Source organism: Cryptomeria japonica, chromosome 11, assembly GCF_030272615.1.
Source record: "Cryptomeria japonica chromosome 11, Sugi_1.0, whole genome shotgun sequence".
Lineage (NCBI taxonomy): Eukaryota > Viridiplantae > Streptophyta > Pinopsida > Cupressales > Cupressaceae > Cryptomeria > Cryptomeria japonica.
In genome coordinates, this window is record NC_081415.1 from 474,826,577 (window position 1) to 474,840,840 (window position 14,264).

The 14,264-nt window shown below is 35.9% G+C and overlaps 1 protein-coding gene across 2 annotated transcripts in view; it reads right to left on the reverse strand.

The window, feature by feature from the left end:
• Nucleotides 1–14,264, reverse strand: part of LOC131068636 (anaphase-promoting complex subunit 2) — a 258,141-nt gene that overhangs the window by 105,670 nt on the left and 138,207 nt on the right. For both annotated transcript variants that reach the window (XM_058003876.2, XM_058003871.2), the window contains exons 11-13: nt 11,163–11,282; nt 10,401–10,489; nt 10,094–10,175 (exon numbers count right to left, since the gene is read on the reverse strand). In XM_058003876.2, the coding sequence (XP_057859859.1) occupies nt 10,094–10,175; nt 10,401–10,489; nt 11,163–11,282 (291 nt within the window). The remainder of the gene's footprint in view (nt 1–10,093; nt 10,176–10,400; nt 10,490–11,162; nt 11,283–14,264) is intronic.

Sequence of the window (14,264 nt, forward strand, 5' to 3'; positions counted from 1 at the left end):
TGAAAGTGAGAGATGAAAGAGAACTTCCCAATTATAAGGAAATCTAATCACGACCTACTTCACCATGGCTCTGATACCATGTTAAGTTTTGTGATTAGATTAGATAGACGATAATTCAAACACAATTGCATAGAATATACCCTGGGAAAACCTTCCTCTTGAAGGTGAAAAACCCAACAACAAAGTTCTTTATTATATGTATTAATGCATAAGATGCCTTTACAATATATTTGCTTCACTTCTTGAAGCAAAAACAATAATAGATTGCACAGTCTGATCTTCAACCACGAACTGTAGATGATAGGTTCGATCTGCTGTGTATATGTAATTGCAATCTGTTGGTTGATGATTTGATGTGCTAAAGAATACTGAAGAACACGATCTGCTTATATAATTTGAACTGCTGAAGGCAGATGTAGATTCGCTTTGTAATCCTCATTTTTTAATTTTCAAAAATCTGACAACCCTTACAAATTTTGGTTTAAATGTGTTGTTTTTTACTCCAAGGCACATTTTACGAGGTACAAAACTCACATTTGTTAGTGTCGAATCATTGGGGCATGTCTTTACCATCACTGTCCAAGTTTCCGTGAGTTTTGGTCTCCTTTTTCCTAGCCTTTTGTGCAATTTCGGGTTTTAGAGAAGTCAGATTTTACTCCTAAGGCATGCTTCCCGAGGCAAAATTTTTGCTTCTTGTTAAACTAAACTGATCTGTGGTTCATCCTCGATCCGCATTTCAAATTTCATCGTGTTTCGAGTTCGTTTGCTATGTTTTTCCTTCAAACATCGAGTTTTATTCTCTGAACTACAAGTGGAAAATTTTCCTTCCTTTGCAAGTTTAAAGTTTAGAGTTTCTTTAATGTTCAAGTGTTGTAGGGGTTTTTTCTAGCAATTACAAATGAACTTTTTAAAAGACTTGTAACTTGTAACTTGCTTTTTATTTTCCCTTTTCCCTTTTTGTCATTTAAGTTGTTTGTAGGAACTTTTTGGAAAAATTACAACTGAATTTAAAATTAAAAGTTTAATGAGAACTTGTAAGTTCTCATAAAAGTTCCTACTATATGTTTTTAAGTTGTAATAGGAATTTTATTTCCCTATTACAAGTTTTTATGTGTTGCTTTTAGTTGTAACAGGGAATTCTTTCCCTATTACAAGTCTTTTAAACTTGTAATGGGGATTTTATTTTCCTATTACAAGTCTTTATGTTCCTTTATGTTTTTTTTCAAAGGTTGTAATAGGGATTTTATTTCTCTATTACAAGTTGTTTTGTTATTTATTTTTGCTCTTCTTCCCTAGAAACCCGAAATTGCTCAAGAGAAGGAAAAGTAATGGAATTTAAAACTTGTAAAGGGGTTTTAAAAACCCGATTGCATCTTTGGAGGGCATATTTGCTTGTAGTTGGAGAGGAAGAACCCAATCTGTATTCTTGCTCTCACAAATCTGATTTTTGTGGCATTGTTCCCTTGAATCCATACCACATTCTTGCTATGCTGTTGGAGATCGATGGTTAGTGCCACATTTTTAGGATTCAACGGTTTTGGCAAACATGTTGTGCATAAATGTGGGGATTTTTGGCTCCGTTTTTTGCTGTGTAAGCTCCACGTTTTGCATGCCCATATTCTGCCATTGTTGCCACATTTGCAACACGTTTTGCATCCTTCATTCATTGAAGAGTGTTTGACATCAAACGTATCTCTCCTTCCAAGTCGTTTATTGTGGAGTGGGATGAATGGAAATCCGTTTATAGCTGCCAAGGAATATCAACGTGGTGATTTCTCAATCTATTTATAGAGCATTTTGGTTCTTCCCAAGCTCATTTGTTTTAGTCTAGGGCATTCTTCAAGCAAGGTTCATTGAATGCAAGTTGTAAATGTGCAAGATTTTCCCCTTTCATTTTTCCTATTTACTTGTATTCGGGTTTTCAAAACCCAATTACAAGTAACTGTGGTAATGTTGACCTTCCCCCTTTGGTAAAAAGTTAATCTTCTTTTTACAAAATTTACAAATGTTAAAGAATTGCCATGAGACTCATTCATTTTATTTCGGAATTTACAAATCTGATTACAAGTTGAAGTTTTTCCCTTTTCCTAAGTTGTCAAGCTGAAAATATTCCTTCCCATACATGTACATGCTCATCCAAATTTGTCATCTTCTCCTTCATGTCAAAATCCCTTTCCTACTATTTCATCCATTCATTTCACACCTTCATTCATTTTTCCCATTTAAAGTCTACTTGCAGTCGGAATTTTAAAACCTGATTGCAGTTGTGTCTTCACTTGCAGTCAATCTTCTAGAACCCGAAATTGGTCCAAAATGCACTCAAAAACACTTGAAATGAGTCTTAAAGGTTCAATTACAAGTGCAAACTTCTAGTTACCCATTACACATATGAAGTTGCATGTTTGTCCTCCATAATTGCAAGTTAATGCTCTTGTTTTTCCACACATGTAATGTAGTTTCCAAAACCCAAAATTCACTTGTGAGCCCATTTTTGCATCAATTTATCCCTTCCTTTGTCAGTCTTGTTTGCACACACGACCTACCAAATCAATAAATTAAGGCATGGGCCTTATTTTGCAAGCAGATTCCAAGATTGGAGGATGATACAAAGAAAGAAAAACAACATGACGAAGCCACACAAGGAGATGGATAAGTGATATGAATGATTGAGAGCATAGAATGCTTTCAAGACAGAGATGGTTTTCTTACTTCAGCCTTGCAAAGAACTTCCCTCCTGAAAAGCCAATACTACCCCAAGCAAGAAGATAAGATTGAGATTTGTTGGCCAACGACACAAAGAACATTAAGGATACAAATTCCCGTTCCAGTTCGAGATGTCTTCACCAATCCTGAATACTTCAAGTTCTAGTATCCTGAAGCAGCATAAAGATTTTCAAAACAGAGGATGATGTAGTTAGAGTTGTGTCTTCGGACACAGAATAGTTTCAATTGTGTATTTGTAATTTTGTTTTGACAAGTTCACTTGTAAAAAAACAATTTTGTAATTGCAAGTTTATCACTTGCACTTTTGTAATTACAAGTAAGCTGATTTCAAATCAATAGTTGGAATAAGTCATGGTGGTTGAGAGAATTTCTCAAGTTAGTTGGGATCCTCCCACCTTTTTCTCAAGGCTCCTCTCCTATAAATACTTCAGGGGGTCTTTTGTAATTTTTCATGTCTTTTGTCAATGCAACAAGACTCTGTCAGTTTGTATGTGCACTCTAGGACTTTGAGCTTAGTTGTAAATCAGATTGCAGTCAATTAAAAGAGGCAAATTGCTTTCAAACTTTGTGTTGATTCAAGGTGTTATGTGATGACATTTTCTGGAGTTGATTGTGATTTTTATTCTATTGTTCAAGAGGGATTTAAATTCAATCTTGCAGACTTTGAACTGCTAATTGCATTTGGAGATATAGGTTTGGTTTTCAAACTTGGTCTTTCAGACTTTGAGTTGTTTATCAGGTTTGAAGCTAGTGTAGAAAGCTCAAGTAAAGAGATAACTTGTAGACTTTGTGCTGCTTTTATTTTAAGACTTGTGCATGTAATGTGAAGTGCATCATATAGACAGACTTTGAGCTGTTGTGTGTTGTACATTATTATCTTTTTGAGAAGGTTAATAGCACAATAGAAGTGTTGAAGACTTTGTGCTTTCATTTATGTTTTCCCGTCCTAGGGAAGTGATGGAGGTCTTTGTGCTTTCATGGAAACTTTGTTTCCTTTTATGTTCCAAAAATCCTACAAAAAAGTCTCATTTCTGTATTTGTTGTTATTTATTTCCAATTGCTATTACTTTTCTTTGAAGAGAAAAGAGTACAGTTTTTTTTGAAAGAAGAAGAAAAACTATTGTCTCACCCGTATTAGATTAGTTTAGTTTGTAAGTAGGGGGAGCCTTCCCTAAATTAGGAGAGTATCATACTCACACACTATGGCTGAAACTACAATTTTGCACATCCCCTAGGTGTACAAAATTTCAAACCAACACGCTTTTGTGTATATTTGACCTGCTTGTAGACGGTTATATTACTGCTGATAGATTAATTGAATATATTTTCAAGGAAGGGAGATATAATCTCCCTTTATACCCATCGATGAAGTCCTTCTCCAAGGGTCGGCTCTCTTCAAGAAAGAACACGTCTTCTCATTGTGCATTGAATGCATTCACTAAGGGTGGCAGTCATTCAGCTCAATTAGTGATGATTACATTAATTATATTATTTGCATTACACACAAGCAAATCGTATTTGCTTAAACAATTTTAATTGTCTCTATTAAATGGGTATATGTAATTGTCTAAGGCCGTGTTGACGTGTATTTTGTACACTATCAAACACAGAATAAAATACCTAAAGGTACCTTATCCTCTCTCGAGTAAAGCCTCTGATTGCTGAAGTTATCGCGAAAAAGGATCAATCAGGATGACTTCAAGGTTCTTGTATGTAGGGTCTCTACGTGTGGATAAGCTCTTTGTGGTATGATGTGATTTGCTGGAATCACAAGGGGACTTACATTTGATGCCTGAACTTCTGATTTGCTTTGAATATTGCTGGACACAGGATTTTACTAACTTTGACTTGAAAAAAAGGAAAAAAGAGGAGGGCGAGGAGAGAATCTAATCCCAATACTAAGGAATGTAGGAGCAATGATTGATCTTTGATGAAATTCTAACTAGGTCTTGTTTTGACATCGCAGGACCATCTCCACAAGGCTAGTGCGATCTTCGAAGGGAAGCTTTATGATGTTCAAATCATCACTGCAGGCATAGACACCATCAAGTTGATGCATATCAATGAAGAAGCGACAATTGAAGTTAAGCTTAAGCTGAATGATTCCAGTTGACTACGCAAGGCAAGTCTGCAATCAACAAACTGCTAGTAGTATGGATATACGAATTTCACCATCAATCAAGCACATTTCTTCCACTCATCTAATAACATGAAATCAAATATGAGAAGTATAAAGACCATGCAAATTGTCGAATCGACCCATAAATTTCACCATTTCTTCAATGAAGTTACAAGTCTTTTACAACAACATCTTGGCAACAATCTTTGCCTTCTCTCTCTACTCTACTCTAATTGCTTCCAACTATTCCTAACTATTTCTAACTATTCTCACTCTCTAACTATCTATTCTAATTATTGCTAATTGCCTTTACAAAATGAAATGCCAGGGCTTATATAGTGCCCTCAATACAATTCGATGGCTTAGATCAATTCGAGATCAATGGCCAAGATTCAACAATGAAAACCCTAATTAGGGTTTGTTACAACCATTACATAACATTTAATGCTCGACCAATGATAAAATTGTATTGCTTGGACACATGTCCTCTCTGGAAAAATCGACCAATGGATAGCCGGGGTAGGTACATCGGAGTTTGTGCCACCTTCCATGAGTTAGGTACATTGAATCTGGAAATGCTGAGGTGGACCACACTGATTGGAGAAGTGATGACTAGGATGCCACCTCGTCTGACACTTGTAACTTGGTAGATATTCAACTTGATGTTGTTGAGAAGCTTTCTTTAATTAATTCCTCTGGAACTATCTGCTTCTTCAACGAACCCTTGTTCTAACTTCTTGTGTCCTTGATGTGCAGGATGATTGATGTACCTCGCCTTGGAATACTGGATTGGAAGAGGTCGCCCTTGATGACGTTAGTCCAAAGAAGATCGTCCTTGTCGATGCTAGGCTGGATTGAAGAAGGTCGTCCTTGTCCTTGCTTGATCGTCCTTGATCTGGCTTGATTTTCCTTGAGGAGAGTCTTCCGATTTGTAGATCTTTCGAGCTTGGAGTCGCCATCTTGATACCTACACAACATTTCAAAATTAGTAATATATCTTGAAATCTAAAAATTAAACTTTAAAAGGAATATTCAAGATTTTAATTAGGAAACCTCATGATAAATCTTGAGTTATCATTTCCTAATTAACCATGTAATACTTAGATTTTTCCCAAAAATGCTTAAAAAAAATCAAACCTTGAATAAGGGTGTCAAGATGATTTTGCCATACCTCCACTTGGGAATTAATTCTAAAAAATGATGCAAAAATAGGAGAATTCGCTAGGCAAAATGTAGATCAAGACTCCCTTTAGCAAAATGCGCCCCCTTTAGCTTGGAAAAGAACTCCATCTTCCACTAGCTTCTTCAAGATTTGGAAATTCGCCTTCAAATGTCTTCAAAAATCTGGAAATTATCCTCCAATCTAGCAAGAAATATGCCTCTCCAATAGCCTTCAAGATGAATTTCGCCCTTCTTAGTCTCCACTTCTGGTAGAAATTCGCTCCTCAAATTGCTCTTCCAAATCGCACTTGAAATGATGAGTGAATGATTTGAATAATGAAAAACATGCCTCAAATATATAGAGCGCTCACCATTGTATTTCCATGGGCCGACTTGGAAAAATAGGCCAAAAGATAAATAAAAATTAATAAAAGAAGAGGCCGACTTGATAAAAACATTAAATAATACCCCAAGCGCTCCAATTTTATTTTATTTTTTTATTTTTAAAATAATAATAATTAATTTTAAATGCCTTTATAATTAAAAAATTCGATTTTTTTAGGCTCAAAATTAATTATTAAATACCATGCGCTTTTATTAAATGCCAAAAATATTTCAAGGTTTTATCGAATCTGGCATTTAATGAAATTTGAAGGATATTTGGCGCCCAATCATGAAAAATAATGGCTATTAACAAGATCGCTCTGGTCCCTTGGTGAGGGACAGGAGCGATCTCATTCTAGACCTCACACTTCTTGTTTTTTACGTCCAAGACCTCATTTTTGACGTCCAACATGGCATTTTTACTTACAATTTCGAGTTCAATTTATTCGATCTTTGAAATGAGTGCACTTTAAAGCATTTTCGCCCTGGTCCCTTGGTGAGGGACAGGAGCTATTTTGCAAATCCAAGCTTATCCGTCCTTTGTTAGCCTTCCAAATTATATTCAATGGATAAATCATGTTTTCCTTGGTCTCTTCAAATCATAAAATTGTCTTGATCCTGCAAGAACAGTGCAAATTTGAAATTCAAGCTCCGGTCCTTCAGTGAGGGACGGGAGCACTTTTGCAATTACAAGCCAATTCGTCCTTTGCTAGCTTCGAAAATTATCTTCAACGGATCGATTGGTCTTCCTTCACCCACCTCAAACGTAAAACTTGTTTTTCTCTTGCCCGAATCTTGTCTTGAGGGAAAATCGCTCTGGTCCCTTGGAGAGGGACAGGAGCGCCCTTGCCAGTCACTTTGGTCCCTTGGAGAGGGACAGGGGCGAACTTGTTACTTAGGCCGATTTTCTTCATTGTGGTGTACTTAAGTTATATTCAATGGGCAAAACATACTTCCCTTGACCTCCTCAAATCGCGAAACCACTTAAATCTTGCAAGGATAATGCGAAATTGGAATTCAAGCTCCGGTCCTTCAGTGAGGGAAAGGAGCGATTTTTGCTCTCTAGGCCAAATCGTTACAATTTTCATCAAAAAATGTCTTGGCTAAGGAAGATATCATCTTACTTCATGCTATGAATAAAAGTTAATGTCCAAAAAAGGTCTAAAATTGTGCATATAAAGAAAAGCGCTCTGGTCCTCCAGTGAGGGACAGGAGCGAATTTGACCTTCTAGGCAAAAACTTCATCATTTCATTGTTTTTGATCAAGTCTGGATGCTTTATCATGCTCATTTCGTCCTTCACCATGCCTTTGATGTCTCAATTTAACCAAACAAGGCGAGGAATGGCTCAAATAAGCTTTTTCGCCCTGGTCCCTTGGTGAGGGGCATGAGCGATTCGCCTCGGACCCTTGGAGAGGGACAGGAGCGCTTTTCGCTCTGGAACCTCAGTGAAGGTCCGGAGCGAAATTTGACTTTTCGAACTCTCTATCAGGACAATTTTAATGGAATGTAACATTTAAGTATAAGTGACAATCTTTCTTCTTTCTTATACTTTAAGTTATATTCCATATATACTTTCAGGATGTTTGAGAGTGGTTTCAGACCTCCAGGAGTTATATTGCAAAATCTAGTTTTTTGAGGTTTTTCAGTTTCCAGACTTAGTCAAATTCAGGATCAGGACATTCCAGACTTAGTCAAATTCAAGATCAGGACATTCCAGACTTAGCCAAATTTCAGGATCAGGACATTCCAGACTTAGCCCAAATTTCAGGACATTCCAGACTTCACTCAAGCCGGACTTGCTTATCCATGTGATCACCTGGGCGACACTCAAAATGCAAAGGCTAACTAACAAAACCCTAAAAGACCTAGAAAACAAACCCTAAAAAGCAAAAAACATGGGTCCCCATTTGCAATGGGGCGATGTGTGAAAACGTCACAACAGGCCGACAGGCCAATTAGACAATTAAGTTATCTGTGTCAGTCCTAAAGGAGTCCGACCTTAGCTATTAACATTAACATATCTTGCTTCCAATTGGTATCTCCCAATTGAATGTCAACATTTTTTGGAAGTGGAATATCTTCTTTGATACTAATGCAGATTCGGGCATGTCCCCAAAAACTTATCTTCCACAATTCCTTCCTTCATTACACAGGATCCCAAACTGTTGCCAATTTCTGCCAAGGTCTCAATAGACCAATATTTTGTCGATAGGTTGTAAAACCAAATCCATATCAAGTTTTCATTGACTTTATATTTCCATGGATCAAAATTAGGGCACCAATCTCTAATGTGAACTTTATGTCCATTAACCATATAAGGACTTCTAGCAATAAAGTTCCATTTGTCTTTAGTACTTCTAAATTCAATTAGAAAAAAAACATTCGCCAAATTTCTAATTGTTGTTTCCTCTCCCCATTTTTCTAAACCCCATTTCCTGATCTCACTAATATCAGGCCATTCATTACCCCACTTGAGAATCATGCCAACTTCCTTTAATCTTTCCAATACAAATTTACTCTAAGGGTTTTGAATATTAATCACTTTATTAGATGACTAATTAGGGTTTGGATCATTATTAAACTTTTTTATCTGATGAGTGTTTGAATTGTTTTGATTTTTTATTTTCCATTGCATTGTGGATCTACCCCTTTTTTACCTTTGTTGTTTTTGGGGTTATTAACTCTCCAATTATTGGAAGAGTATGCATTATTATTTTGCCCTAAATTCCCATATCACCTTTTCTTATTGTAAAAACATTCCCAGTAGAAGTTTTGTCTGAATCTACTTTGGTTTTTCCATTTACTCTTTCCCCAAGGCAATTGATTTCTTGTTTGGTGTCTGAACCAATTCCTGTTTCAGTCATTCCAATTCTATGGCCTCCAATTCTCTTGCCTCTGGGGATATAGTTTTCTCATCCTTTGTCAGGGTGCACAATTGTCCACCCATCAACCATTTTCATAAACCCACTATGGGATATGATTTGTCTGTACTCCGTGTCCTTCCAAAGATTTTCCTTACTGCCATTCTTCTTCCATCATTCTATCTCCCCATCTTCTGCTAGTTTCTCTCTGCTCCTTTACGCCTTGGCGATGTTGACAAAAATCCTCCGTTCTTCGCTCGAAATCCCCTGTCCTCCTTCCTCTACTCCCGCTCCATCTCGCTCATGAATGGTGGATTTTTTAGATTGTTTCTCAAAACTGATTTACAGCTCAATTTTGTGTTTTACCGAAAGGTACAAATTAAAATGCTTGAGAACAAAAAGATAGGTAGTTTCTTTAGTTTGTTTGTAATGCATATTCAAGACCCCAAGATTTAACTAGTAATTACTGTAAAAAAAAATTAGAGCTCTTTTCCTTAAGTTCTAAAGTTTAGATTTGTTTCTATTACAAGGGAGCTTCCCCTCATTGTGCAGTATCATAAGGTACAAATCAAAATTCTAGCAGGGTGTAACAAGATAAGTACAACAACTACATGCTTTATCAAGGACAACAACCATACTCATAATCCATGAGAAATTTTGATGAGATTTGCATTATACATTGCAAATATTGGAATTTCTATAAAGCACATAACTATACATAATGTATTTGATCCAGTTAGAAAATATAACTCTCTAAGAAGTAAATTTGAAAGGAAACATTTAGAGTTTTTACAAAAGTAACAACAATACAGAATACAGAAAGTAAGGCAAACATTGTTTACCTTATTTACCCACAGACTGATTCGCCTGCAAAGAGTATCCACTGGTATCCCAACAGCTATAGCAAGATTCTTAGCAGTCCAGCTATGTTACAGCAATAGAAAAGGAACAAATAATTTTAGTCACTAAATAGAAATCTGCAAAACATAAACCAATATTTAAGATAAAAAGATAAATCGGACTAAACGAACTGCATAGCTTGTAATCCAAACCAGATCAAAATAGCCAGTATATCTGTTTCCGAAAGCAGAATATAATGTTATTCGTACACAATCTACCATTTTTAACATCTCAATCCCTCTAGCTAACCTGGGATGCTTCTGGAACTGCATGATAATACTCGCATGAATTGGAGACACCACATACTCAGCAGATCGATCTTCAAATTGCAACTCTAACTGCAAGAGTATACAAAATCTGAGATCCAAATATAATCTGTAGCCTATTTGACTACCAATTCAGAAGCACAAAAGTAATACTAAGCAGTTGCAGAGCCTCCATTTGTAACCAAATTCAGAATTCCATGAACCAGTTGCAGCTCTAATTCCATGAGGAACAATTTGTGACAAATCACATGATTTGCACCAGGCAGAAACACAACAAGCCAATGAGTTGACTCAAGCTTCACCAAAAACATAGAAAACCTCCCAAAAGCTATTGAATGACTATAAAATTTGAATAGAAACAAATTGGAATCAAAATTTTAAAACCTAACTATTTATGAGTTCTCTTAAGCTTGCATATTTTTATCAAGGTTTCAAAATATTCAATGTTTTCAATCTAGTTTTAGTTATTTTACATGGACTTGCAAAAGTATATATCATGCTCATTTCTAACCAAGAAGTTGAATCACAACTAATATTAAATTAAAACGAAGCATGTGACCAAGTTTTTTGTTGCTGATAATTATTTTTTAAAGCTATGAAACTAAAGATCTCAATAGGTACTTTTGAGATAAATGTTACAACTTTTAGCCAAAGACAATAAGAAAACAAATAGCTCAAATTAACAAGCAATGTATCCTCACAATTAAATGTAATATTCATCCAAATGAGGGAGAATCTTACTGACCTTGACAGTTCCAAGATTCTTCTTCCATATGATCTTCCGAGGGGCCTTTAGTACATGAAATTCATTAGCATAATATTCAAGCAGTTCATCAACCTCCTTTGGGATAATGATACTTTCTGCCTGCAAAAATATTTCAGCTTGTCAGAACCTATCACCTTAGCTATATTATGAAAGAAATTATATTAATGTCCACAAACAACCAAAAGTCAATAAAGCTAAAGGTTACAGCAGTTAACCATAAAAAGTTCTAAGACATGAGAGCTCTAAAATCAAAATAATTAAAGTACATAAGACAAATAAAGCACTATGTCACTCACAAATAGCAATACAAATAGCAATGATGGGTGAGTAAAAGCCCCAAAAGTATCTGCTTGTCAAGATCACAAGTAAATCTCATCAAATATTCCTATCAATGTTCGAAATGGAAGAATCATCTATTCCATCATAGGTCACTTTAAAACATAATGCTCGTTGGGAAGAGTCCAAGGTTGAAAAACCATCGAGGCCAATGTAGCTCCCAAAGTAGAAAAGAAGATAGCAATATGTGTTAATGCATGGTAGCTTATGCAAGATAAGATCTTCCTAACCTTCCTTGTTCTGTTATTTACATGCTTCATGTCAGATTTATATTGCATATGATTATCGGATTGTACAAACATCACTTATCATTATGCTATCGGGGTATTAACCCGATAGCATATTAAATGCTATAAGTCATCGGGTTATTAGCCGATACATACTTGCTATCGGGTGCATAACCATTGGCACCGGTTCACATCTGTTATCAGGCGTAATTATATCGGGCATATTTGTTATCGGGTTTAATGAATACACCGCTTCATTTGGAATTAACATTAGTTAACAACTGCACCGGTTGGATTACATACATCGTGCACTTTGAATCATCGGTGTTTATATGAACCGATTCATTACATTGATCAGTCATTATATTATGATATTACAATATGCTATCGGGTGTTTTGAACCGATAATCAGCATTGTGTTAATGGTATAATTACAAAGGCACCGATCAATGGGTGCATTGATCGGTCATGCCTAAAAGGCATGACCGGTCAATACACCAATTGACCGGTTGCCTAAATGATATATATGCCAATTGAATTCATTTGGAGTAGACATAGAAAATATTAAATGATCTCTCTCCTTCAGACCTGCAGATAAAATCAGAATTATCAGACATTGACATAATTCCTCATATCCATTTATAGCATACATAGTTCATAACGTGTTCTTTAATTGAAATTGAAATAACTTTACAATATGAATCTACCCCTATGGTCTACCAGTGGCCTGTAGTTGTAAATCCATGTCACCAAAATGGGGAAAGGTCATGCAGATGGGAATGAGCAAAGCCATGATGCCAAGAGACAGCAGGCTGGGGAATCTAAATAATATAAATACTAATGGTGTCATGAGAGAAGCACCACCTAACTAATCTATGAGCTCCGATACATGAATTACTAGTATCCAAAGGCCATTTTGTGCTGCTTATCATCTAGGTGTTCTCAAAAACAGAGGTGGTCAACATGTGGGCTCTAGACCCTCTAGACTCCCCTCATTGTAGGGATCTATGCCAAAGGGTAACAGCCTCAAGAAAAAAGAGCTAGGCATCAGTGGATTGAATATCTATAGTTAGATAGACTATTGCTTGAGTCCCTATAAAGGCAATGAAATCTTCCCCGTATCTCATAGTAATGGGGCATCTAAAATGAAGTATTCCTCGACTTCTACCTCCTATGAGGAAAAAAAACATGACAAAAATCTCATAGAAAAAGTATTATTACTACTGATTTAGGGGTCCAACTCTAGCTCACTTCTATATTTTGGCTTGAATATTTAAGGCAGTTAAAGATTTCTATACCCTTTATGTTTTACTTCTATTTCCTTTCCAAATAAGATTCTTTTTTCTTTTAAATACACATGTATATGGATAGTTTAATCTTAATTACTAAACAATCCATTTTACATATGTCAAAAGAACATGATCAATTACAAAGCACGGTAGAGCCAAAAAGACCTCTCATGATGAAATCCCACAGGCTAAGAAGATGTCTGTAGATCTAAGAATCTTACCAACCAATATAGCGTATTACAACAAGAAAGCCTCCAAATTATTTGATGTTAATTTAATGCTCTTCAAATTTTGGAGAATATAGGGTTACAACCACACCAAATTATGGAATAAAGAGTAGGGTAATGACAACAGAGAGATCCAAGAAATATTCTTAATAGAGATGGGCATAACTATCTCAATAGATCATTTATAGGCATAAAGAACACTGAAACATCAAGAGCAAGGGCATGAAAATACATTATCAATAGATTAGACAAGGCTTATGACAATACCATTCATGTATCTTCAAGGTTCACCTAAATTTGGTATCTCAAAAGTGAATCCAAAAATTATAAAAAAGCTTCCATTCACATTCATATGATCCACATAGTGACCCAAAAGATTACCATACTCCACGACTTTACCCTTCCACCTTTATTATTGTGAACAACAATAAAGAGCAAGAGAATAAAAGCTATGCCCCACAATGTTTCCAGGCCAGGGATGGCAAAGGATAACTATCCATGAGCCCTTTTTTTGAGTTTAGCCATATGTGACATAAAGACTCGAGTTTAGACATTCATAGTATCGATCTGATGTATGGGATCTATGGAAGGAATAGGGAACAAAGCCTGTAGAAAATTTGAATCACTAACTTTGGTATATAATCATACACAAATATGCTTAAAAATATATAGAGAGATAGTTTTTGAAAAGCAGTTCAGTTCAATTATGAATTCAAAAGACTGATACACATTTCTGAGTTGAGGCTTAACTCTCTTTTCAAACTTGCAACAGTTCCAAAATGTTTTTTTAACACTTGAATATATGTTCAATATACATTACAATATCACTCAAACAAGCAGCTGAGTCCAAATGAGACCAATACAGTAGCTACTTACAAGCAATAACACCACTTAGCTCCTAATGAGCATTAACCTATGTTCCATCGAGTTTCTAGGAAGGTGTCAATAGGGGATAGCAGGGCATGTTTCCAGGACAGGTGGGATGGGAGGCCATTTTCTGTG